Source organism: Lampetra fluviatilis, chromosome 51 (assembly GCF_964198595.1).
Source record: "Lampetra fluviatilis chromosome 51, kcLamFluv1.1, whole genome shotgun sequence".
Taxonomy (NCBI): Eukaryota; Metazoa; Chordata; class Hyperoartia; order Petromyzontiformes; family Petromyzontidae; genus Lampetra; species Lampetra fluviatilis.
In genome coordinates this window covers 6,432,739-6,460,646 of record NC_136325.1, presented here as the reverse complement: position 1 = coordinate 6,460,646, position 27,908 = coordinate 6,432,739, and the positions used below count along the sequence as shown (strand labels likewise).

At 52.1% G+C, this 27,908-nt stretch overlaps 1 protein-coding gene and 2 long non-coding RNA genes across 3 annotated transcripts in view; 1 reads left to right on the top strand and 2 right to left on the bottom strand.

Moving 5' to 3' along the window:
• Positions 1–12,398, bottom strand: part of LOC144948909 (uncharacterized) — a 30,647-nt gene extending 18,249 nt beyond the window's left edge. The window contains exons 1-2 of the long non-coding RNA XR_013640214.1: positions 12,384–12,398; positions 11,691–11,810 (exon numbers count right to left, since the gene is read on the bottom strand). This is a non-coding gene — a long non-coding RNA (uncharacterized LOC144948909). The remainder of the gene's footprint in view (positions 1–11,690; positions 11,811–12,383) is intronic.
• A 1-nt stretch (position 12,399) lies between these two features.
• On the bottom strand, positions 12,400–14,674 carry LOC144948839 (transcription factor Sox-2-like; the record flags this gene model as incomplete). Its single annotated transcript, XM_078878490.1, has 1 exon — positions 12,400–14,674. A coding segment is annotated over exon 1 (1,029 nt), but the record flags the coding sequence as incomplete, so codon positions are not given.
• A 241-nt stretch (positions 14,675–14,915) lies between these two features.
• Positions 14,916–26,867, top strand: LOC144948908 (uncharacterized). Its single transcript, XR_013640213.1, has 4 exons — positions 14,916–15,175; positions 17,922–18,104; positions 20,803–20,926; positions 26,441–26,867. It is a non-coding gene; the product is annotated as an uncharacterized LOC144948908 (long non-coding RNA).
• Positions 26,868–27,908: the final 1,041 nt, after the last annotated feature.

Below are 27,908 nucleotides of genomic sequence, written 5' to 3'. Positions count from 1 at the left end.
TCACTCAATCTACTCAAGACTGGAGTCGTGGCGTTATGTTGTCGTTGTTGTTGTTGCGATGTAATTGCTGTCGTGGTGTTGGTGTTGTCGAAAACTTCTGGGTGTCTCCCCAGAGTCCATGCGTGAGCGCGATTGTTACTCCTCGTTGACTCGAAACCGAGGCGGCTTTTAAAAAGGCGCCCCTCGGGGCAAGCATCTTGCAGGACCCCTCGTCTGGGAGAAACTCAACATCGTTATCGTGGGGTCGCGGTCTTTAGTGAAAGTGACAAGGCCAATTTGTTAATGAGTGTATGTATATAGGCATCAGCAGTAGCAGTAGCAGCAGCGGCATGAGCCGTGTTCAATCCACTGCTGGATGAAGGTCTCCACCCCCCCCCCCCCCACATCACCTCACTCTGTCGTCACCTCTCACGACCTTGCGAGGGAGCGATCCGCCAGCACAACCAGCTGACGTCACCTACTCCACCACCAACTCCACCTCCACCTCCTCCACCACCACCAACACCTACACCACCTCCACCACCACCACCTCCACCTCCACCACCTCCTCCTCCTTCTCCTCCTCCTCCACCACCTCCAGCACCACCTCCTCCACCTCCTCCTCCTCCACCACCTCCTCCTCCACCACCTCCTCCTCCACCACCTCTTCCTCCAACACCTCCACCACCACCTCCTCCACCACCTCCCTCCACCACCACCACCACCTCCATCACCACCTCCACCACCTCCTCCTCCACCACCTCCCTCCACCTCCCTCCACCTCCATCACCACCTCCACCACCTCCTCCTCCACCACTTCCTCCTCCTAGCCGTGACGCATCCTGACTTAGCCCCACCACTCAACTCTTCGCCACGGATTGAATGATGACATTGGCCTGCTGCGCATCTTCTCTGATCCACGTGTTCCTCTTTATCTCGATCCATCTCATCTCAACCTCTCTCTCTCTTCCTCCCTCTCCATCCCTCGCCCAGATGTGTGGTTCCAAGCGTTACAATTAGTACAAAGATTAAGACACTCCGTATAGCCTTAACAGACTGTTGGGGCAAGTGCCGTTAGCGAGCACCTATGAAGGCACACCGCACCAGGTACTCATTTGAGGCCAAGTCGACCTAGGGGAGGCTCAGGACCGGTTCAGATAATCGTCACCGGTGTTGGCCGTGTGCAGGATTTGAACCCGGGTCGCTAGGTTCGTAGCGTAGCGCTAACCGCTGCACTACCGCTCCCCACAAAACACACACACGCGCATTATTAATGTAATTGTTTACACAACGATTATTCAAAGTTTAAAGTTACCCACTACCAACAACAAAATGAACACCGTCACCATCATCATCATCTTTGCACGGTCGCTAAAAGATAAAAGGTGTACCACTTCGTGAGATTTCGAAACTCAAAAGCGGTTGTCCCGTTCAGAAACGTACAAAACTCCGGCATCGGAAGGTGGAATTTCCAGAAATACGTTACACTCGCAAAAACATATAACCAAGTCCACGGGTTTAACAAAACATGAGGTTACACTACTGGATATTCTAATTCCCTTAACTTGTTTTTATACAATTTAATCAAAACTCTTACACATCTCAATGGGATCCTGGCGCCATTGATGGACATTCCACGTTCGCCTGACGGGAGCCAGACTAACGACAGGACACAGTGACCAAGTGATTTTGAGCACCCACGCTGTATGGATGACGATGACGATGATTGATGCTGCTGATGATGAATCCGATACTCGTGGTGATGGTTGTTAAGTGGGGGAAATATGATGATGATGGTTGGTATTATAAACATCTGCAATAAGTCACAATTACGATAATCATCTAAACCCTATGAAACGTGACGTTATTCGTTTCGCCGATACGATTTCAAGCGCATTTAAATGCAAATTCAGTTTTAGCGGGAGATCTCTAATTATTGATACAAAGACAAAGATCCCCCCTCCCCCCGTATAGCTTCAACAGACTGCTGGGGCAAGTGCTGTTAGCGAGCACCTTTAAACAAACACACAAACACACACGTACAGTAAAACCTGTTGGTGGGGGTTTCCCGCTTTCTATCGGCTTTATCGTCACACTCCTCTCCCTCCCTCCCCCGTCGACGGGAGGCGAATTACTCGGTCCACCACTGAGTGTTGAGCACGATTGCGGACATCGAGACGGAGCCTCCTGGTCCTTGTGAGCCACAGCGATCACACTCGGAGCGCTCCTCTCGGCTTTGGGTGGATAAAACGAGAACTAATTTGTGGGTTTTCTGATTCCGAGAGTTGTTAGCGGATTTTTATTGTGCCAATTTTCAGCTCTCCACCCCCTTCTAGAGCATCACTAGAGTTGTACATCAGTCACTCAGCTCTCTATCCCTTCTAGAGCATCACTAGAGTTGACCATCACTCACTCAGCTCTCTATCCCTTCTAGAACATCACTAGAGTTGTACATCAGTCACTCAGCTCTCTATCCCTTCTAGAACATCACTAGAGTTGACCATCACTCACTCAGCTCTCTATCCCTTCTAGAACATCGCTAGAGTTGTACATCAGTCACTCAGCTCTCTATCCCTTCTAGAACATCACTAGAATGTGCATCAGTCACTCAGCTCTCTATCCCTTCTAGAACATCGCTAGAGTTGTACATCAGTCACTCAACTCTCTATCCCTTCTAGAACATCACTAGAATGCACATCAGTCACTCAGCTCTCTCGCCCATCTTGAACATAACGATAATTTATTCTAGATCTTCAAATTATTAAATGGGACTGGCCCCTTCAATTAGTGGTGGAAATTTCACATTCAAATGGCTGGAAAAACGTCTGTCATATACGTACATTTACCGTGTGAATGTACATGGAAATACAAATGCACCATCATCAATAACCTCAATGATCATCATCCTAATTCTAAAGTCATTATCACAACCACCACACCACCACTATCATCACGCCCATCACAATCCCATTGTAGCCATGGTAACATCATCGTCAATGACGACCATCACCCGCATCACGTAAACCTTCGTGCTTTCAACGGTCGATAAAATTGGTACCATTTTGTTAGAAATCAGTGGGTACGTGGGTAGTTGTGTAAGTAGCCAGGTAGATACGCAACGGAGGTAGTAGTTTAGACCAATAGGTCGCTCCAATGTAATTTACGAACAAATTGTCTATTGAAAATAAGATAGCGTACGATGTACACATGCGTCGAGTCGTATCGTGTTACTGTGACAATGCTCAGTACATTTAGGAGGGGAGCGGTGGCGCAGCGGTTAGCGCACCATCGCCATGGGTCCCAGATGGGATTCGCGAGCGCGGTCAACATCAGTGGCGAATGATTCCAGAAATTGTTTTTTTGTTTAAGCGCCCTCCCCCCCCCCTCTCCATGAGAGCGCATTGACCAGCGTGGTGAAGTATGGTCACCCCCCCCCCTCTCGACATGGCGTGGAGAGTGACACATTCATCCAGCAGTGGATTTACAAAAATGCTTGTAGATGAACGAGATCACTGCCTGTGATGTAGTTAAACTTTTTTTTCCCACGCTGTACATATAAATCGTACGTCGATCAACGAATATATACTCGTAGAATAACTAACATACACGTAATGTGTACGATTTCACTATAAAGCATGTGATTAACGCAATATAAAATTAGGTCGTGAAGATGAATAGGTTCACTTCGTATACGCATAGACATATACACAAAAGCAAAGATCGCCCGTATAGCCTTTAACAGACATTTGGGGGCAAGTGCTGTTTGCGAGCGCCGATTAAGACCGGTACGGCCAGCATCACGCCCGGCCGCCTTTGTCTCCCTAGCGGCGATGTTTACAACACACCGCACCGGGTAATCACCCGAGGCTGAGCCGACCAATACGCACACGCGCAATTAAACCACTACACGTATGATTGCTAAAAGGTTAAAATGAAGTTGAGTAAGCATGTACTCCACCACTCACCTATAACCATGACCGCGTATCGGTCGCTGATTGGAGGTTAGCCGTTCAACCATACTTCACCACTCTGGTCACTGGATGCGGGGCTGACCAACATCGGCTCCCCATTACATCACTCGCCACTGATGCGAGCCGTGAGCGGGAATCGATCCGAGGCCGCAGCTTTCTTAGCCCAATTGCGCGAGCCTCACTCGGTCCTGGGCCTCGCTCCCCCCTGGGTCGACTCAGCCTTAAATGTGTACACCCCTCCCACCGACGGGGAGACAAAGGCGGCCGGGCGTGGTGCTGGCCACCCGTTCCCTCGTGTGCCGTGTTGGCCCCATCGCACTGCTGCTACTTGCCAAGGCGGACTGTTGGATGTCTACACGGAGGATCTTTGTCTCTGTGCGCGCCACTATATATGCACTTGTTTGAGTAAATGTGTGTGTGTAGATGTGCGTGTGTGTGTAGATGTGCGTGTGTGTAGATGTGCGTGTGTGTGTAGGTGTGCGTGGGTGTGTGTGTAGGTGTGCATGGGTGTGTGTGTGTAGATGTGCGTGTGTGTAGATGTGTGTATAGATGTGTGTGTAGATGTGCGCGTGTGTGTAGATGTGTGCGCGTGTGTGTAGATGTGTGCGTGTGTGTGTAGATGTGTGCGTGTGTGTGTAGATGTGTGCGTGTGTGTGTAGATGTGTGTGTGTGTAGATGTGTGTGTGTGTGTGTGTGTAGATGTGTGTGTGTGTAGATGTGTGTGTGTGTAGATGTGTGTGTGTGTGTGTGTAGATGTGTGTGTGTGTGTGTGTAGATGTGTGTGTGTGTGTAGGTGTGTAGATGTGTGTGTGTGTAGGTGTGTGTGTGTGTAGGTGTGTAGATGTGTGTGTGTGTAGATGTGCGCGTGTGTAGATGTGCGCGTGTGTAGATGTGCGTGTGTAGATGTGTGTGTGTGTAGATGTGTGTGTGTGTAGATGTGTGTGTGTGTAGATGTGTGTGTGTGTAGATGTGCGCGTGTGTATGTGTGCGCGTGTGTAGATGTGTGCGTGTGTAGGTGTGTGTGTGTGTAGATGTGTGTGTAGATGTGTGTGTGTGTGTGTGTATATGTGTGTGTAGATGTGCGTTTGTGTGTGTAGATGTGCGTGTTCGCGCGCGTGTATCTACATGTAGTGCAACACGTGTGCATTGTTAGTGTATGTGCGTGTGTGCATGTGTACGACGCGTGTGTACACACACGCACACCATGCGCGTGTACACAACGTGCGCTGTTGTGCTACATGTGTGTGTCTTTGTGTCGGCTTCAATTCGGGTGAATTGTGTAAACGTGTGCGTGTGTCCGTGTTGGTGTGTATGTGCGTACATGTGTGTGCAAAACTTTGTGTATGCGTAAAAAGTCTGCATGTGTACGTGTTTGAATGTGAGTGTGTGTGGGTGTATGTCTATATGTGTTTGTTAGTAACTGTGTGTGTGTTAGTGAATGTGTGTGTGTTAGTAACTGTGTATGTGTGTGTTAGCAACTGTGTATGTGTGTGTTAGTAACTGTGTATGTGTGTGTTAGCAACTGTGTGTGTGTGTGTGTTAGTAACTGTGTGTGTGTGTGTAGCTGTGTATAACTGTGTGTGTGTGTTAGTGAATGTGTGTGTGTTAGTAACTGTGTGTGTAACTGTGTGTGTGTTAGTGAATGTGTGTGTGTGTGTTAGTAACCGTGTGTGTATGTGTGTTAGTAACTGTGTGTGTGTGTGTTAGTAACTGTGTGTGTGTTAGTAACTGTGTGTGTGTTAGTGAATGTGTGTGTGTGTTAGTGAATGTGTGTGTGTGTGTTAGTAACTGTGTGTGTGTGTGTGTTAGTAACTGTGTGTGTGTTAGTAACTGTGTGTGTGTTAGTAACCGTGTGTGTATGTGTGTTAGTAACTGTGTGTGTGTTAGTAACCGTGTGTGTGTGTGTGTTAGTAACTGTGTGTGTGTTAGTGAATGTGTGTGTGTTAGTGAATGTGTGTGTGTGTGTGTGTGTTAGTAACCGTGTGTGTGTGTGTGTTAGTAACTGTGTGTGTGTTAGTGAATGTGTGTGTGTTAGTGAATGTGTGTGTGTGTTAGTGAATGTGTGTGTGTTAGTAACTGTGTGTGTGTTAGTAACCGTGTGTGTGTGTGTGTTAGTAACTGTGTGTGTGTTAGTAACTGTGTGTGTGTTAGTGAGTGTGTGTATGTGTGTGTGTGTGTGTTAGCAACTCTGTGTGAGTGTGTTTGAGACGTGGGGAGCGGTGGTGTAGCGGTTAGCGCGCTGCCCTACGAAAAACACGGCCACCCGAATTCGATTCCCGCTCGCGGCAAACACCGTTTGACGATCATCTGAACCGGTCCTGGGCCTCCCCCTAGGTCGACTCGGCCTTAAATGAGTATCCTATCTGCGAGGCGTAAAAAAAAAAAAAGCTTTGCCATCGGAGAGACAAAGGCGGTCGGGCGTGGTCACTGTCCAACCCGCCCTCTCATGTACCCGTGCACAGGTTCCAGGCTGCGCCGAGCCACTGATGTAGCCGTGCCGGGGAAAACGAACTTAATTCGAGTAGCGGTTGTGCACTAATCGCTGTCGATTGTGATTTACCCGCCTTAAATTCTCCGTAACATAAGTCGTGCAATAACGGCCGTAAGTTTAATTGGTGTTATTATTGTTAATACGATCATATTAAGCCGACTTCACTCGGGGCTCAGATGTGTATTTGTGATGATATCTAAAATTGTGCACTTGTGTGCAACTACGTATGTGTTTGTGCGTGATATTGGTGTATGTTGGGGGGGGGGGAGCGGTGGGTGTAGCGGTTAGCGCTGCCCACACTCGTGACAATGATCTGTGCCTCGCCTAGGTCGAATCAGCCTTAAATGAGGACTGGATGCAGTTTGTAAAATATCAGTACTGGGGAGACAAAGGCGGCCGGTCGTGGTGGTAGCCGCCTAGCCACCAGTTCACCCGTGTCAGCCTTAATAGGTGCTCGCTAACAGCACTTGCCCCAACAGCATCTTAAAGGCTACACGGGGGATCTTTCTCTTCGCTTTTCCTATACGCGTGTATCAATATTTTCAACGCCGTAGTCGCATGCGATTCGATTCAAACAAAACATGCTAAGGATATTAAGTTAAAACTTTTATATTAAAAAAATAGCAATAATATTTACAGCTCTCTATCCGTTCTAGAACACCATTTGAATCTGTTAATCCACTGCTGGATGAATGGCTCTCCCACACGCGGGGTATGTTTGACCATACTTCACCACGCAGGTCAACGCGTGCATGTATATATATATACAGATGTATATATATTCGCATGAGATACACACAGATATGCGCACCATGCAATAACCATACACGTGCACTCGTAAATATTTCCTCAATTTACATGTTTACGCACGTGTAGACGATACGTATCTGAATTCGTAATTGTGCATACATACACCTACATGTACGCATGTGTACATTGATGTACATCAGGTACACGATCCGTCTCTATTTACACCAAACTAATAAACTATTGTTTTTTTCAAATATTTTAACGGGTAAGACCCACCGAGACAATATTCTAGCGCTGTTGAAGAAGCGAGCTGGACAATCGCAAATGATTGCACCTCTCCGCAAGTGGCCTTATTATCATCGTCATCATCACGTGGAAATTTATAGCGGCCAAATTACTCGCGTAAAAAATAACAACCGCGTTATGTTGAGAGAGACACGCAAACTACAAATATACAGCAGCAGCAGCAGGCATCATCAGGGTTGGTATCAAAACCACGACCTCCTGTATACCAGGCGAGGTAGTTAACATCTCCTAGCCACCGTGATGACGATGAGAGAGAGAGAGACACGAAAACTACAAATATACAGCAGCAGCAGCAGGCATCATCAGGGTTGGTATCGAAACCACGACCTCCTGTATACCAGGCGAGCTAGTTAACATCTCCTAGCCACTGCGCCAACGATCACCACACCTATATACATATATAAAATTAAGATAAAGATCCCCCATATAGCCTTAGCAGACTGTAGGGGCAAGTGCTGTTAGCGAGCACCTATGAAAGCCGGTACGGTACACGAGGGGATGGGTGGCCAGCACCACGCCCGACCGCCTTTGTCTCCCCAGTGGCGATATTTACACACCGAACCAGGTACTCATTTGAGGCCGAGTCGACCTAGGGGAGGCCCAGGACCGGTTCAGATAATCGTCACTGGTGTTGGCCGTGAGCGGGACTCGAACCCGGGTCGCCGGGTTCATAGCGCTAACCGCTACACCACCGCTCCCCACATACACACATATATACAAACACACATGCACACACAATTATACATTAAATTCGCTAGCATAATATGAACATTAATTTACGGAAAACGTCAATTTTAACCTTATGCGTCAAAGTATAAAATACACATATATATTCCGCGTTATACGTACCCACAACCGTAAGGACATAAGTGTATCAAACATTATAAAATAACTGCCCTTGTATGATGATTTTCCTATTTATAAAACAGTGGAGGGGGGGGCCCCATTGGCGCTTTTTATCGGCTTTGTCGTCGCACTCCCGCCACGGGAGGCGGATTTTCTCGACGAGCCTTCGAGAAAATCTTGTGTGCGAGCGACGCCAATCACACTGCGCCGCGGTATAAAACGAGGACTATTTTGATTCTCAGATTTCTCGAGACTCGGCTACGATTGCGCCACAATGTTTAGCTCTCTTTAGCGCCTTCTAGAACATCGCGAGAAATCGCAATGAGTCACTCAGCTCTCTAGCCCCTAATAGAACATCGTCAGAATGTGCATCGGTGAACCCTTTCACTTTTCCAGAAATGTTTTTTAGAATGTAGATCTGTCACAAAAATTGCCATGTATTAAATGCGGTTATTTAGATCTCTGTGCGAGTCTGTGGGTATTGTGCGAGTCTGTGGGTCTCTGTGCGTGTGTCCGAGTCTCTGTGCGTGTGTCCGAGTCTCTGTGCGTGTGTCCGAGTCTCTGTGCGTGTGTCCGAGTCTCTGTGCGTGTGTCCGAGTCTCTGTGCGTGTGTCCGAGTCTCTGTGCGCGAGTCTGTGGGTCTCTGTGCGTGTGTCCGAGTCTCTGTGCGTGTCCGAGTCTCTGTGCGTGTGTCCGAGTCTCTGTGCGTGTGTCCGAGTCTTTGTGCGTGTGTCCGAGTCTCTGTGCGTGTGTCCGAGTCTCTGTGCGCGAGTCTGTGGGTCTATGTGCGAGTCTGTGGGTCTCTGTGTGAGTCTGTGGGTCTCTGTGCGAGTCTGCGGGTCTCTGTGCGAGTCTGTGGGTCTCTGTGCGAGTCTGCGGGTCTCTGTGCGACTCTGTGGGTCTCTGTGCGAGTCTGTGGGTCTCTGTGCGAGTCTGTGGGTCTGCGTGCGCGTCTGTGGGTCTCTGTGCGAGTATGTGGTTCTTTGTCCGCGTCTGTGAGTCTCTATCTCTCTGTGCGAGTCTGTGGCTCTATGAGTCGCGTTCTGAGTCTCTACGAGTACTTAACGCTTTTTTTAAACACGGCAACTGAAAGAACCCAGGCAGGATAGTAGTGGAGCGTTACGCTTCGTCAGACGCTTGGGGCGATGGTGGTGGTGGTTGTGTTGAAAAGTTAAAGAGTTTCACAGGAAACAAAAACTTTAACAGCTACTGGACCGTAATCCGGCCCCGCCTGTCAGCGTTTTGCGTATCCCCCCCCGAGTGCGTTCACGTTTCCATTGCGTTTACTCACACACACACCACACACACCACACACACTTAATATACACACACCACACTTTAAACACACACACCACACTATATATACACACGCACACCTCACACTTTATACACACACACACCACACTTTATATACACCCCATACTTTACATACACACACACCCCATACTTTACATACATACACCACACTATACTTTACATACACACACTATACTTTACACACACACACCACACTTTACACACACACACACCATACTTTACACACACACACACACCACACTTTACATACACACACTTTACATACACACACACCACACTTTACATACACACACCACACATTACATACACACACACCACACTTTACATACACACACACCACACTTTACACGCACACACACCACACTTTACATGCACACAATTTACATACACACACTTTACACACACACACACCATACTTTACACACACATACACCACACTTTACACACACATACACCACACTTTACATACACACACTTTACATACACACACTTTACACACACACACACCATACTTTACACACACACCACACTTTACACACACGCACACCACACTTAACACACACACACACACACACACCACACTTTACATACACACACTTTACATACACACACACCACACTTTACATACACATACACACACTTTACATACACACACTTTACATACACACACTTTACACACACACACCATACTTTGCACACAACATACTTTACACACACACACACACACCACACTTTACATACACACACTTTACACACACACACACCACACTTTACACACACACACCACCCTTTATACACACACACCACACTTGGCAAACACCACGCCCGGTCGCCTTTTTCTCCCCAGTGGTGATGGGTTTTTTTACGCATCCGGTACTCGTTTGAGGCCGAGTCGACCTAGGAGAGGGGAGGTCTATGACCGGGTCAGATAATAGTCAACGTCGTGGGTGGCTGTGAGCTGAAATCGCTACGCTACCGCTCCCCACAACAACAACAACAACAAGTTGCCGTGGACGTCACCAAAGCGCTTGTGCCAGGCTAGGTGCACTATGAGGCCGTCACGGGCAGTGTGGGAGGCTGGCTGCTGGCAGGAGGAGGTGGTCACGGGGACAGACCCAGGTGCCATGGGTTGACTGCTGTGCCAGGCTAGGTGCAGGAGGTCACGAGCATAGACCTCGGTACACACCATGGGTTGACTGCTGTGCCAGGCTAGGTGCAGGAGGTCACGAGCATAGACCTCGGTACACACCATGGGTTGACTGACAGATCACTCGGTAAAGTGCTTTCCATACTCACAAAGACAAAGATCCCCCTTATAGCCTTGCGCTAATGTTGGGGCAAGTGCTGTTCGCGAGCAGCATCTAAGAAAGTATGTTGAACTTCTTTCGCGCCGTACGTAACCGACCGTGCTAATCGCAGGTGCCGTTTTGAAGGACACCAAACTAAACACACCGTACAGCAGATCTAAAGACGGCACTTTCGAACGTAAAAGACAGAGATAAATATCCCCCATATAGCCTTAATAGACGATTGGGGCAAGTGCTGTTAGCGCGCGCAAATAAAGCACAAATATCCCCCCCCCCCCATAGCCTTAACAGACTGGTGAGGCCACGCACAAAGACAAAGATCCCCCGTATAGGCTGTAACAAACTGTAGGGGCAAGTGCTGTTAGCGAGCACCTATTAAGGCCGGCACGGCACACGAGGAGGTGGGTGGCCAGCACCACGCCCGGCCGCCTTTGTCTCCCCAGTGGCGATGTTTACACACCGCAATAGTTACTCATTTGAGGCCGAGTCGACCTAGGGGAGGCCCAGGACCGGTTCAGATAATCCGTCACCGGTGTTGGCCGTGTGCGGGAATCGAACCCGGGTCGCCGGGTTCGTAGCGCAGCGTAGCGCTAATCACTACACCACCGCTCCCCACACACACACACAGACACACACACACACACAGACACACAGACACACACACGTACATACGAGTACATGTAAACACAAGGAATCCCACACGCATGTTGCCCCCCCACTCACCGTTGAGCCCAGACGTCTGATAGTGCTGGGTCAGACCGTGGAGGCGTCTTTGACCCAAATCCATGCCGCTCACTTGATTTTCAATCGCTCCGCTCACCAACGCGGCACCACCACCACCACCTCCTCCTCCACCTCCACCACCACCACCACCACCACCTCCACCACCACCAGCAACAGCACCACCACCAGCAGCAGCAGCAACAGCAGCCGCGCCAGCTCCCACGGGTAGATACATACTGATCATCTCTCCGAGGTCACCCGGACACGCCTGTCCTGCCGCCATAGCACTCCCTAGCAGCGAGCGCTGCTGCTGCTGCTGCTGCTGTTGATGCTGTTGATGCTGCTGCTGCTGATGGTGTTGTTGGTGTTGCTGGTGCTGCTGCTGCTGGTGGTGGTGCTGGTGGTGCTGGTGGTGGACGGGCGTTGACGAAGGACTCGACTCCGACTTGATGCCGCTAACACCGCCCACGCTCGAAGCCGGCACCGACGATGCGCCCGAAGAAGCCGCCGCCGCCGCTTGCGCAGCCGCCGAAGGTGTCGATCCCGCAGAAGACGACGACGACGACGAAGACGACGACGACGACGAAGACGACGACGAGGAGGAGGAAGCCGCAGCAGCCGCGGCCGCGACCGCCGCAACAGCCGACGCCGCGCCGCTTGCTCCACCACCACCACCTCCACCACCTCCTCCACCTCCTCCACCTCCACCGCCCAGCGTGGCCGTCTGGCCGTAAGCCGCTGCCGCAGCGCTCATCCCGTACGCGGCGGCTACGGCGGCCCCGTTCATGTAGCCGTGGGCTGCCGCTGCAGCCGCGGCCACGGCGTTGGCGTGGTGCGAATGTCCGGCGTGGTGCGAGTGGCCGTGGTGGTGGTGGTACGGGAGACCGGCCATCTCGTAGCGCGACGGATGATGTGGGTGCGCCGGATGATGGGGGTGAGCCGGGTGATGTGGATGAGCCGGGTGATGCAGGGGCGACTGGTGGTGGTGGTGGTGGTGCGCCGGGTGATGCGGATGCCCGGGGTGGTGGTGCGGGTGGTGGCCCATGGTCTGCCCGACGGGGCTGTGCGCACCACCGACGCTGCCGTGGCTGTAACCGGCGGCCGCGGCCACGCTCAGCTGATCCTGCATGAGAGTCGCCGCGTAACCACTCCCTGGCCAGCCGTTGACAGCTGCCTGGTACGCGGCACCGTCCACCATAGCTCCGCGATGCGAGGACATGCCCGCGCCGGAACCCACGGGGCTATTGCTGTTCACCGACACGCCGCCCGGTCCAAGGAGGCCCGCGGGCAGTGAATATTTGTCCTTTTTCAGGAGGGTTTTGGTCTTGCGGCGTGGTCTGTACTTGTAGTCGGGGTGTTCCTTCATGTGCAGGGCGCGCAGACGCTTCGCCTCGTCGATGAACGGCCTCTTCTCCGCCTCGGTGAGGAGCTTCCACTCGGCGCCGAGACGCTTGGAGATTTCGGAGTTGTGCATCTTGGGGTTTTCTTGGGCCATCTTTCTCCGCTGCCCTCGCGACCACACCATGAAGGCGTTCATTGGCCTCTTGACGCGGTCGTTGCAAAGTTGCTGGCTCTGCTGCCCGCCAACTTTGCCGCCTTGTCCACCACCTCCACCACCACCACCTCCACCACCACCAACGCCACCTCCTCCGATGATGAGAGAGGAGTTCGCGGACAGACCGCCGTGAGTTTGAGCCACATGCTGCTTGAGGTCGCTCTCCAGCATGCTGTACATCATCTTGGCGACGGGGCGAAGTCGTTCAAGACTCGCTAGAATGTTTACTTGTGAAGACGACGACCACGATGCTGTTGCTGCTGCTGCTGTTGTGTTGGCGATGGTTTCTTTCTTGCCGAGGCTTTCGAAGAGAGCGGTTCGATTCGGGAGGTAGGGCGTGAAGATAAAAGCGTGGTTCGTTCGAACACAACGGTGATCGCCGTCTGTGTTAAAGAGTTCCTCCAACGCACAGCCGATCTGGCAAAGGTGACGCTGCTGCTACTGCTGCTGCTGCTGTTGCTGCTGCTGCTGCTGTTGCTACTACTGCTGCTGTTGCTGTTGCTACTACTGCTGCTGCTGCTACTACTGCTGTTGCTGCTGCTGCTGCTGTTGCTGTTGCTACTACTGCTGCTGTTGCTACTACTGCTGTTGCTGCTGCTGTTGTTTTTGGAGTTGCCCTAAACGATGGCGACAGTCGCAAGCCGTTTAACCGTGAACAGCCCTCCGGAAGAACTCAAAAGTGATTCAAAATAAATCGGAGTATTTTGGGTACTCCTCGCGATCGATAAACGAGGACCCCTAAAATAATCGAGAGACGATTTGTGACCGGTTATTTTTGTTTGTTCTTATACTCTGACTAACTAACTAACTACCTCCCCGGCACGAAACATTCGTCGATTTTGAACGAGCGCGAACTACAGTAGGATCGGCAAACAACAACAGCAGCAGCAATAACAAAACGAGAGTGGGAGATAAAGCGACTCCTGTAGTTGGGCGAAATTAATGTATTCTTTTGAAACCGACTCCACGTTCTTCCTTTTGTTTTGCTATTCTGGGGGGCGAAATTACTACCCCGTCTTCTCCCCTCCCCCCCAACACACACCACACACACACACACACCCGCTCACTCCCTCCACTAATAAATATAATTACTCGTATTATTATCCAAATCTTCAATAGCTTCCACAGCAATGCGATTCTATATATCTATCTATCCGTCAAGTTTCAGCCCGTGAGCCAAAGGCGACAAATACCCCGACGAACGAATCCGTACAGCAACACCAACGAGCGAAAGAGAGAGAAATTAAAAAGCCAAAATCGACTCAAATCTACTTCTACGTTGCCGACTTACGCATCACTACCGCCTTTGTAAACTAACAAACTCGACTACCGTGCAAGCGACTCCTTCTGCCATATAACTAAGGCGAGAGGAGATATGCAACTCTCCTCCACCTCCTATGAATACACGGAGAGAGAGAGAACGAGCGAGCGAGAGAGTGAGTGAGTGTGCGCGCGTGTATGTGTGTGCGTGCGCGCGCGAGTGAGTGGGTGAATGAATGGGGACAGAGCCTGGCATAGCGAGGAGTTGAAGGCGAGTCGGAAATTTTTTTTACGGAAAATAATTAAATAAATAAGTTGCCTCGGTGGGGGGTGGTGGTGGTGTTGGTGGGTGGGGGTGGGGTTGGTGGGTGGGTGGGGGTGGAGAGAATGAGCGAGAGAGGAGGGGGGGGATGGATGGGAGGATAGGTGGGACGGTGGGTTGGGTTGCGTTGCGTTGGATGCGTGGTTGGTCTGTTACAACGTCAAGGCACCGCCCATCACCTCCGTGAGCCCGTGGTTGGAGTCTGTCAAACAGGTTCGCTTGCCTGTGCGTTTGGGGAGGAGGAGGTGGAGGAGGAGGAGGTGGCGTGTGACGTCACCGCCTCCACCCTCCGTGCCCCCCTCCCCCCCTCAGCCACAGTGCCAATGGCGAGCGAGGCGAGCGGTGGAGGTGAGCGATGGTGTGGGGAGTGAATTTAAGGATGGGGAGGCAAGCAGGTGTGTGGGGGAGAGCGTGCGCGCGAGTGTGTGTATGTGTGTGCGTGTATGTAAGGGTGTGTGTGTATGTGTGTGCGTGTATGTGTGTGCGTGTATGTGTGTGCGTGTATGTGTGTGCGTGTATGTGTGTGCGTGTATGTAAGGGTGTGTGTGTATGTGTGTGCGTGTATGTGTGTGCGTGTATGTGTGTGCGTGTATGTAAGGGTGTGTGTGCGCATGTGTGTGTCTATGTGTGTGTGTCTATGTGTGTGTGTGTATGTGTCTATGTGTATGTGTGTGTGTGCGCATGTGTGTGTCTATGTGTGTGTGTCTATGTGTGTGTGTGTATGTGTGTGTATGTGTGTGTGTCTATGTGTGTGTGTCTATGTGTGTGCGTGTATGTGTGTGTGTGCGTGTATGTGTGTGTGTGTGCGTGTGTGTATGTGTGTGTGTCTATGTGTGTGTGTAGATGTGTCTATGTGTGTGTGTGTATGTGTGTGTCTATGTGTGTGTGTGTGTGTTTATGTATGTGTGTGTGTCTATGTGTGTGTGTGTATGTAAGGGTGTGTGTGTCTATGTATGTGTATGTGTGTGTCTATGTGTGTGTGTGTATGTGTGTGTGCGTGTATGTGTGTGCGTGTATGTGTGTGCGTGTATGTGTGTGTGTATGTGTGTGCGTGTATGTAAGGGTGTGTGTGCGCATGTGTGTATGTGTGTGTCTATGTGCGTGTGTCTATGTGTGTGTGTGTGTATGTGTCTATGTGTGTGTGTCTATGTGTGTGTGTCTATGGATGTGTATGTGTGTGTGCCTATGTGTGTGTGTCTATGTGTGTGTGTCTGTGTGTGTATGTGTATATGTGTCTATGTGTGTGTGTGTTTATGTGTGTGTGTCTATGTGTGCGCGTGTATGTGTGTGTGTGTCTATGTGTGTCTATGTGTGTCTATGTGTGTATGTGTGTGTCTATGTGTGTGTCTGTGTGTATGTGTGTGTCTATGTGTGTTTGTATGTGTGTGTATGTGTCTGTGTGTATGTGTGTCTATGTGTGCGCGTGAATGTGTGTATATGTGTGTGTATGTGTGTGTATGTATGTCTATGTGTGTGTCTGTGTGTGTGTCTATGTGTTAGGTCAACTCAGCCTCAAATGAGTACCTGGTGCGGTGTGTAAACATCGCCACTGGGGAGACAAAGGCGGTCGGGCGTGGTGCTGGCCAACCACCCCCTTCATAGGTGCTGCTCGCAAACAGCCCTTGCCCTCCCCAACAGTCCTGTTGAACGCTATACGGGGGATCTTTGTCTTTGTGTGGGTGTGTGTGTGTGTGTTTGTACGGTTGTATAGGTGGGTGTGTGTGTGTGTGTATGTGGGCGGATGTGTGTGCGTGCGTGCGTGTGTAAAACGCGCATGTGTGTGTGTGTGTTTCCGCGTGAGTGTGTTGTGCGTGTATGTAATGGTGTGTGCATATAGTGTGCAGCATTGTGTGTGTGTGTACACACATGAGTGTATACGCTTGGTTACGTGTGTTTATCGTGTGTATGCGCGTTTATGTCTACGAATGCGTTTTAAAGAGTGAGTGTGCGCTTATGTAGTTATGTATATTTTTGTGTATATCTGTATGATGCGGTTGTACGTATGTGTGTACTGGGAGCGGTAGTGTGTGTGTGTGTGTGTCTGTGTGTGTATGTGTCTGTGTGTGTATGTGTGTCTGTGTGTGTGTATGTGCGTCTGTGTGTGTGTCTGTGTGTGGGGGTATTTGGGTATGTGTGTGTGTCTGTGTGTATATGCGGGGCGGTGGTGTGGCGGTTAGCGCTGCACTAAGCTACGATTCCAGCGACCCGAGTTCGATTCCCGCTCACGGCAAACAGCGGTGACGATTATCTGAGCCGGTCCTGGGCCTCCCCTAGGTCGACTCAGCCTCAAATGAGTACCTGGTTCGGCGCGTAAAAAATCGCCACTAGGGAGACAAAGGCGGTCGGGCGTGGTGCTGGCCACCCACCCCCTCGTGTGCCGTTCCGGCCTTAATCGGCGCTCGCTAACAGCACTTGCCCCAACAGTCTGTTGAGGCTATACGGGGGATCTTTATCTTTGTGTGTATATGTGTATATGTGTGTGAGTGTGCGTATGTGTGTATGTGTGAGTGAGTATGTATGTATGTGTGTGAGTGTGTATGTGTGTGAGTGTGTTTGTGCGTGTGTATGTGTGTGAGTGTATTTGTGCGTGTATGTGTGTGAGTGTGTTTGTGCGTGTGTATGTGTGTGAGTGTGTGTGAATGTGTGTGTGTGTATGTGTGTGTGTGTATGTGAGTGTGTGTGTGTGTATGTGTGTGCGTGTGTATGTGTGTATGTGTGTGTGTATGTGTGAGTGTGTGTGTATGTGTGTGAGTGTGTTTGTGCGTGTGTATGTGTGTGAGTGTGTTTGTGCGTGTGTGTATGTGTATGTGTGTATGTGTGTGTGTGTATATGTGTATGTGTGTGTGTGTGAATGTGTGTGCGTGTGAGTATGTGTATGTGTGTGCATGTGTGTGTGTGCGTGTATGTGTGTGCGTGTGCGTTACCCCAACAGTCAGTTGTTGAAGGCGACACGGCAATGTAGAACTGTCTTTGTCTTCGTTTTATATATATATGTTCATGCGCATATGCTTCCGGTGAAAAAAATATTAGTTCTCTTGGTGCGTGACCTCGTTCCTTTGCATTTGTACCCGCGCGTGCGTGTGTGTGTGTGCAGCATGACTGGGGAGACAAAGGCGGCCGGGCGGGGGATGCTATCACCGCTGCATCCCCCGCCTCCCTCCCATCCACCCCCCCCCCCACCGATGCTGAGGTGTTCACGTCTGGAGAGGTGCTCGCAGACCGGCACTAGCCATGGCCGCGTGCGGGACGTGCAAACTTTCGCGTGTCCACTTCGAACGTACGTACATCGGAGGCGCGTGCACATCGATGCGTATCGGTGATCGAATATCTGAAACGAGTGCCTGGTGCGGTGTGGAAACGTCGTCACTAGGGAGACAAAGGCGGTCGGGCGTGGTGGATTCTGGCCACCCATCGCCATGCGAACCGTTCCGGTTTTCATCGGTGCTCGCTAACAGCACCTGCCCCCAACAAAGTCTGCAGGAGGCTATACGGGGGCTCTTTGTCTTTGTATTGCGGGGAGCGGTAGTGTAGCGGATTAGCGCACTGCGCTGCGGAACCCGGCACTGGGGAGACAAAGGCGGCCGGGTGTGGTACTGGTCACCCACACCCTCGTGTGGGTGACCACTGCTCGCTAACGGCACTTGCCCCAACAGTCTTAAAAGCTATCCGGGGCATCTTTGTCTTATTGACGTGTGTGTGTGTAATTGTATTGTGGACGTGTGGATAATTGTCCTTGAATGTATGGACGTATCTATACACTGACGCGCACATATACACATATACATACGTAAAAAGACAAAGCTCCGTCTATAGCCTTGACAGACTGTAGTGGCAAGTGCTGTTAGCGAGCAGCAACTATGAAGGCCGGCGCGGCACACGAGGGGGTGGGTGACCAGCACCACGCCCGACCGCCTTTGTCTCCCCAGTGGCGATGTCTACACACCGCACCAGGCACTCATTTGAGGTACAGATAATCGTCACCGGTGTTGGCCGAATTCGGGAATTCGCCGGTTTCGTAGCGCAGCGTAGCGCTAACCACTGCGCCACCGCTCCCCAACAAACGCGCGCGCGCGCGCGAATTCTAGTGGAGCGGTGGCGCAGTGGTTAGCGCGAGTTCGATTCGCGCTCGCGGCCAACAGCAGGTGACGAGTGAGCATCGACCACTGGGGAGACAAAGGCGGCCGGGCGTGGTGCTGGCCACCCACCCCCTCGTGTGCCGTGCCGGCCTTCATAGGTGCTCGCTAACAGCACTTGCCCCAACAGTCTGTTAAGGCTACACGGGGGATCTTTGTTTGTTTTTCCCACCTTTGGAATGTCGCGCGCGTGTCATGTTGGCGAGCGGTGGCGCAGTGGTTAGCGCACCGCGCTCCCCATCTAAGTTCGACCCCCCCCCCCCCGGCCGCTGTGACACTGGGGAGACAAAGGCGGCCGTGGAAGGGGTACAGGACCGCACCTTCCCAGCGTGTCTTCGCTCGCAGCACTTGCCCCAGACTGTGCTCAAGGCTACACGGGGGATCTTTGTGCCATGCTAGGTGCACGCATATATACACAAAGACAAAGATCCCCCGTGTAGCCTTAACAGACTGTTGGGGCAAGTGCTGTTAGCGAGCACCTATGAAGGCCGGCACGGCACACGAGGGGGTGGGTGGCCAGCACCACGCCCGGCCGCCTTTGTCTCCCCAGTGGCGATGTTTACTACACACCGCACCAGGTACTCATTTGAGGCTGAGTCGACCTAGGGGATGCCCAGGACCGGTTCGGATAAGCGTCACTGGTGTTGGCCGTGAGCGGGAATCGAACCCGGATCGCCGGGTTCATAGCGCTAACCACAACACCACCGCTCCCTATACACACACACATATACATACAATATACACCACAATCATATCACGAATACGCAAGCATACATGCCGATTCATACAAAACACGCAAGTTCATGTATTCTCAACTCGTATGTGCGTACTTACAATGATCACAGACATGTTCCGTGTGTTTATGTTTGTAAGTACAAAACAATATATATATAAATATCTCCCGTGTAGCCTCTAACAGACTGTTGGGGCAAGTGCTGTTTAGTAGAGTGTGGTTCCTATGAATGCCGGCACGGCACACGAGGGGGTGGGTGGCTAGCATCACGCCCGGCCGCCTTTGTCTCCCTAGTGGGGATTTTTACACATTTTAGGCTGAGTCCACCTTGGGGGGGCACAGGACCGCTTCGCGTAATCGTCACTCGCGTTGGCCGCGAGCGGGAATCGAACTCGGGTCGCCGGGTTCGAAGCTCAACGAAATAATAAAGATAAAGATCCCCCGTATAGCCTTATCAGACTGTTGGGGCAAGTGCCGTTGGCGAGCACCTATGAAGGCCAGAACGGTACACGAGGGTGGGGGTGGCTAGCACCACGCCCGACCGCCTTTGTCTCCCCTGGTGGCGATGTTTACACACCGCACCGGGTACTCGTTTGAGGCCAAGTCGACCTAGGGGAGAGCGCGTCCATAGCGAAGCGCGCTAACCGCTGCGCCACCGCTCCCTCCCGGCAACAACCCACCGACTCACGCGTTAGACCCAGCGACAACAACAACAACAACATCAACAACAACAACAACAACAAAACCACCGACACATCAATTTATTACGGCATTCCGTACTCGGAAGAACCCGGCGAATATTTCGTCTAAAATTCCCGCTCGGCCTGTTCACAAGGAAAGTTCACGAAGCGATGTTCGTCCGATCGCCGTCAGAAACCAGAGGTCGCAACCGGGTAACCCGATACCCGTACCCTACCCGATACCCGGTTACCCGTACCCGGCCAGGTACGGGTACGGGTACCCGTTTGCGACCCTGGTGCGGCCGGGTACGGGTACGGGTAAGGAATCAAAACCCGTTTGCGACCTCTGTCAGAAACCCACCCCAAGCGGTCACTAGTGGCACGTGGGGGTGGCACGTGTTGCAGGGCTGCGCCTCTATCTATTCTCAGATTGTCGTTGAAGGTGGTGATGGTGATGGTGGTGATGGTGATGGTGGTGGTGATGGGTCCGCGTGGGCGGCTTCGTCGCTGCGATCGCCCCCCCGACCGCCTTTGTCTCCAATGGACTGCGAAGGTTCGACTCTTGCAGATGCGACCATCATTGCAACATGCGGTACTCTGTTGTTGTTATTTTTTTTCCGGCTGAGTCGACCTAGGCGCACGATTCGATGATTGACTGAGCTTGGGGGGGGCACAGACAAACGAACGTCAACACGCGCAAAGACAAAGATCCCCCGTATAGCCTCAACGGACTGTTGGGGCAAGTGCTGTTAGCGAGTAGCACCAACGATGGCTGGAACGGAACACGAGGGGATGGGTGGTTAGCACCACGCCCGGCCGCCTTTGTCTCCCCAGTGCAGAGACGTATACACTCCGTACCAGTTACTCATTTGAGGCTGAGTCGACCTAGGCGAGACCCAGGACCGGTTCAGATAATCGCCACTGTGTGTCGGCGGCCGTGAGCGGGAATCGAACTCGGGTCGCCGGTTTCGTAGCGCAGCGCGCTCTACAGATACAGACACTTAGAGACACATCATGATATACACAACGAGATATACATATACGATACACACACACACGCAGACACACACAGATACACACCAACAACAACCGCCATTGACCACTAAGTGGCGGTGATGTCGTCACTGCGCTTGTGCCAGGCTAAGTGCGCATTGAGGCCACGTGAAAGTTTCAAAAAGCTCTTTGCTTGCAGGAGGTCACGGGACAGACCCAGATGCCATAGGTTGACTGACTGAGATGACTGGCAGTTGCACCACATGTGCCAACTTGCTGCGTTTTATCCACCGGGCTCTCCTTTCGTTGTTGTGAGCGTCGCTCTTCCGCCCTCTGTTGTTACCGGAGGGTGACTGCCTCCAACTGCCCAGTAGCAGCGTCCTTCACGAGCCTCCTCCACAGAGCCCGATCTTGACACCACCGGTACCGGTCATCGGCAAGTCTTCTCAGTTCCAGCTCTTTCTGTACATCAGAAGCCCACATCTCTTCTCGGGCCCGTGCCGCGCCCGTTTAGCCCCCATCTATCCGGACAAACAGAAACTGATTGGCCATGCATTGGCTGCGTCTGCGGGCTCCATGACCCAGCTAATGCGGCCTCGCCTTCCAATAATGGGACCGTGTCCAGATCTTCCAATGATCTGTGATCTCCACACACAATCCGGTGTGGTTAAACCCGAGATGGATCGGAGGCAACCCAGCCTGGATGTTTCAAACCGGCGCAGATGTTCCTTTGAAAGGGCTCCACGTTTCGCAAGCAATGACTGTGGCCGAGAAGACCCGGAGCTTCGTGCGGAGCGACAGGCCAGGTAGCTTCCACGCAGCAGCGTTACGCATCCGATGAAGAGATAATGCCGCTCGACTGATTAGGAGTGAGACCTCCGCTGCCAAACTGGAGCCTTTGGAAACACCCAACCAACATACACACAGCCACATGCAAACACACACACGCACACACGCACACACACGCACACACACGCACACACACGCACGCACACACATGCACGCACACACACGCACGCACACACACGCACATGCACATGAAGACAACAGTCCATTCAGGCTATACGGGGGATCTTTGTTCCCATACCTACACACCTTCACACACACACAAGCACAAACACACAAGTACACACACGTGTACACACACAAGTACACATACATACATACATACACGTGTACACACATTCACACAAGTACACACACTTACACATGTACACAAATTCACACACACAAGTATACACACACAAGTACACACATACACGTGTACACACATTCACACACACACACATGCCCACATACAAGTACACACACAAGTACACACACGTGTACACACATTCACACACACACACAAGTACACACAGAAGTACACACATACACGTGTACACACATTCACACACACATACAAGTACACACACAAGTACACACATGTGTACACACAATCACACACACACACAAGTACACACAGAAGTACACACATACACGTGTACACACAACACAATTACACACACACGTGCACACGCATCCACACACACGTGTACACACACACACGTGTACACACATCCACACACACAAGTACACACACACAAATACACACACAAGTACACACACACGTGCACACGCATTCACACACACGTGTACACACACACACACGTGTACACACATCCACACACAGAAGTACACACACACAAGTACACACACACGTGCACACGCATTCACACACACGTGTACACACACACACACGTGTACACACATCCACACACAGAAGTACACACACCACAAGTACACACCCCACACGTACACACGCATTCACACACACACGTGTACACGCACACCTGTACACACACACACACGTGTACACACACATCTACACACAAGTACACACACATCTACACACACGTACACACACCACAAATACACACGTGCACACGCATTCACACACACGTGAACACACACACGTGTACACAAACATCTACATACAAGTACACACACGTGAACACACACACGTGTACACAAACATCTACATACAAGTACACACACGTGTACACACACACGCCCTTGCCTTTATCTTCATCACCCCTCCCTCCACATGAATCCACCCCCTCCCCTCATCCCGCGACCCTCCCCCCTCTGCATTCAGCCTCACACACACAAACACACCTGTACAAAGATACCCCGTGTAGCCTGTAACAGACTGTAGGGGCAAGTGCTGTTAGCGAGTAGCACCTGTGAAGACCGGCACGGCACACGAGGGGGTGGGTGGCCAGCACCACGCCCTGACCGCCTTTGTCTCCCCCAGTGGCGATGTTTGCTACACACCAGCACCCGGGCACAGTTCTCAATTTGAGGCTGAGTCGACCTAGGAGGGGGTCCCAGGACCGGTCCGGAGCGATCGCCGATGCTTGTTTGGTCGTAGCCGTGAATGGCAATCGAACTCGTGGCGCTGTTTTTTTTTTGTTACCTGGCGCACGCAGCGCGCTAACCACTGCGCCACCGCTCCCTCGCTTTTCGTACACACGCACACGCATACGCACACACACCTGTTACACACGCATTACTTATTTGGGTAATTGCTGCTGCTGCTGCTGCTGCGTTTGGCAGTGGTGCAAAAAAACAACAACAAACTCCATAACAGCGTGGCCTTAAATGCAGACGCGTATCTCTGTGTTGATGAAGGGTTATTGCCCGAAACGTCAATTGTATCTCCTTTAAAGGCCACCGTGTGTATGGACGAGTGTGTTGTTATTATTAATTTTTTTTTGGGGGGGGGGGCGCAGAGGAGCGGTGGCGCTGTTGTTAGCGCACTCCGCTTCAAAACACCCTCCAACACCTTGCAAGAAAACACTCGCTTGGCCGGCATGGTGAAGTATAGTTAAAAACAACAACATCATCCAACAGAGGATAGAGGGAAGGGCGCTGTTGTGTTTGCGTACGCCGTGCATGTGTGCCTCGCCTAGGTCGACTCGGCCTCAAATGAGTACCTGGTGCGATGTGTAAACATCGCTAACCACTGCGCCACCGCTCCCCTAATCGGTTGCATACAAAGACAAACTTCCCAGACTGTTGGGGCAAGTGTTGTTAGCGAGCACCTATGAAGGCCGGCACTGTGGCACACGAGGGGGTGGGTGGCCAGCACCACGTCCGACCGCCTTTGTCTCCCCAGTGGCGATGTTCACACACCGCACCAGGTACACATTTAAGGCTGAGTCTACCTAGGGGAGGCCCAGGACCGGTTCAGATAATCGTCACCGGTGTTGGCCGTGAGCGGGAATTCGAACCCGGTTCGTCGGGTTCGTAGCGCAGCGAAGCGCTAACCGCTACACCACCGCTCCCCACACACATACACTTACACACACGCACACACAGACACTTACACACACGCACACACATACACATACACACACACTAACACACACACATACACACTAACAAACACACATACACACACACCGACACACACACAGACAGACACACAGAGAAACACACACATTGACACACACACACACACACAGACACACACAGACACAGACACACACACACTGACACACACACACTGACACACGCACAGACACACAGACACACAGACACACTCAGACACACACACAAACACACACACACAGACACACACACAGACACACACACGCTGACACACACACAGACACACACTGACACACACAGACACACAGAGACACACACAAAGACACACACAGACACACACACAGACACACACACGCACCCTCAACACTTTAATCCCTTCTCCTTCCACTCGCCCACATCCCAACCCCCACTCTTAATTCGCTCCCTATTCAAACTTTGGCTTCCCCTCCTCCCCGTGTGTCCCCGTGTCTCCCCGTGCCCCCATGCGCCTTGTCAATGCGTCGCGGTGTCTCTCTGTGCCCCCGTGTCTCTGTGCCCCCGTGTCTCTGTATCTACACGTCCGCGTGTCTCTGTGTCCCCGTGTCCCCGTGTCTCTGTGTCCCCGTGTCTCCGTGTCTCTATGTGCTCCCGTGTCTCTGTGCCCCCGTGTCTCTGTATCTACACGTCCGCGTGTCTCTGTGTCCCCGTGTCTCTGTGTCCCCGTGTCTCCGTGTCTCTGTGAGTCCCCGTGTCTCCGTGTCTTTGTGTGTCCCCGTGTCTCTGTGTCGCTGTGTCCCCGTGTCTCTGTGTCTCCGTGTTCCCGTGTCTCCGTGTCTCTGTGTGTCTCTGTGTCCCCGTGTCTCCGTGTCTCTGTGTGTCCCCGTGTCTCTGTGTCTCTGTGTCTCTGTGTCCCCGTGTCTCTGTGTCTCTGTGTGACCCCGTGTCTCTGTGTCTCTGTGTCTCTGTGTGTCCCCGTGTCTCTGTGTCTCTGTGTCCCCGTGTTCCCGTGTCTCCGTGTCTCTGTGTGTCTCTGTGTCCCCGTGTCCCCGTGTCTTCGTGTCTCCGTGTCCCCGTGTCTCTGTGTCCTCGTGTTCCCGTGTTTTCGTGTCCCCGTGTCTCTGTGTCTCTGTGTCCCCGTGTTCCCGTGTCTTCGTGTCTCTGTGTGTCCCCGTGTCTCTGTGTCTCTGTGTCTCTGTGTCTCTGTGTCCCCGTGTTCCCGTGTCTTCGTGTCTCTGTGTGTCCCCGTGTCTCTGTGTCTCTGTGTCCCCGTGTCTCCGTGTCCCCGTGTCCGTGCCGTCCTTCGTATGTGCCTCTCGCTAACAGCACTTGGCCCACGGACATTCCCTTGAAGCCTATACGGGGCATCTTTGTCTGTGTGCGTGTGAGCGTTCCTAATTGTGTGTGAAATGTGTGTGCGTGTGTGAAATGTGTGTAAGTGGGTCCGTGGGGAACGACAGTGTAGCGGTTAGCGCGCTGCGCTCCGATTCCCGCTCACGGTGACTTCTTATGAACCGGTCCTGGGCTTCCCCTAGGTCGACTCGACCTCAAATGAGTACCTGGTGCGGTGTGTAAACATCGGACGTGGAATGCGGGCCACCCAGCCTCCTCGTGTGCCGTGCCGGTCTTCAAGGGTGCTACTCGCTAACAGCACTTGCCCCAACAGTCTGTTAGGTCTACACGGGGGATTTCTGTCTTCGGTGTGTTTCCCCGGCCTTCATAGGTGCTCCTCATGCAGCACTTGCACCCCAAAAAAGTCCGTCAAAGGCTCTCCGGGGTGGGGAAGCGCGTGGTGTCTTTGTCTGCTGACAGCCTCATCGAAGAACACGAACAGACCGAGCAAATCCACTGCTGGACCGAGGGCCGACAGCTTTCTCACCCAGTGCAGTCGGGAATCTGTCGCGCGCGCTCTCCGCTTGCGATGTGTGTGTGTGCGTGTGTGTGTGTAGCAGCATCGATGTGTGTGTGTGCGTGTGTGTAGCAGCATCGATGTGTGTGTGTGTGGAAGCATCGCCCCCCCCCTTCCCCGATACTGCGACGCAGGATACAAAGACCCTCTCCTGGCAGCGAGTCTTGAGACTCGGTTGATGATTTTCGTGGGTGAAACAATTCCGATTAATAAATACACAAATAAGCATGGGCCGCGTGCGTGCGTGTGATGTTTTTTTTCTTTTCTTGGAGTGTGTTTGTGTGTGTGTGTGTGCGTGACTGCGTAAGATTGTGTGTGCGTTTGCGTGTGTGTATAGTGCGGGGTGTGTGTGTGTAGTGTGGGGTGTGTGTGTGTACGTGACTGCGTAAGATTGTGTGTGCGCTTGTGTGTGTGTAGTGTGGTGTGTGTGTGTAGTGTGGGGTGTGTGTGTGTGTGCTTGTGTTTGTGTAGTGTGGGGTGGGGTGTGTGTGACTGCGTAAGATTGTGTGCGCGCTTGTGTGTGTATAGTGTGGTGTGTGTGTGTAGTGTGGGGTGTGTGTGTGTGTGCTTGTGTTTGTGTAGTGTGGGGTGGGGTGTGTGTGACTGCGTAAGATTGTGTGCGCGCTTGTGTGTGTATAGTGTGTGTGTGTGCGCTTGTGTGTGTGTAGTGTGGGGTGTGTGTGTGTGCGCTTGTGTGTGTGTAGTGTGGGGTGTGTGTGTGTGCGCTTGTGTGTGTGTGTAGTGTGGGGTGTGTGTGTGTGCGCTTGTGTGTGGGTAGTGTGGGGTGTGTGTGTGTGTGTGACTGCGTAAGATTGTGACCAAGTGACGATTATCGGAACCAGTCCCACGTGGGGAGACAAAGGCGGCCGGGCGTGGCGCTGGCCACCCACTGCCTCGTGTGCCGTGCCGGCCTTCATAGGTGCTGCTCGCTAACAGCACTTGCCCCAACAGTCTGTTAAAGGCTATACGGGGGATCTTTGTCTTTGTGTGCTCTGTGACACCACCACACACAACTGGCACACACAGTGAGTTGGAGGAGGAGGATGAGGCTTGGGATGGACACTACTTTGTGCGAGGATCTCACAAATCCTCGTACGACCTGGTCACATTCCCAGCACCAGTGAGCTCCTCCGGCAGACGAAGCTGCGTTGGTTGTGTCACGTCGACAGCATGCCCAGACCACCGCATGGCCAAGCAGCTTCTGTTTTGTTCGGATCGACGGGGGTTCGACGGGCTGGAGAAGAGACGGGGTGATGTGGTACGGGAGGATGTGGAGCTGAGT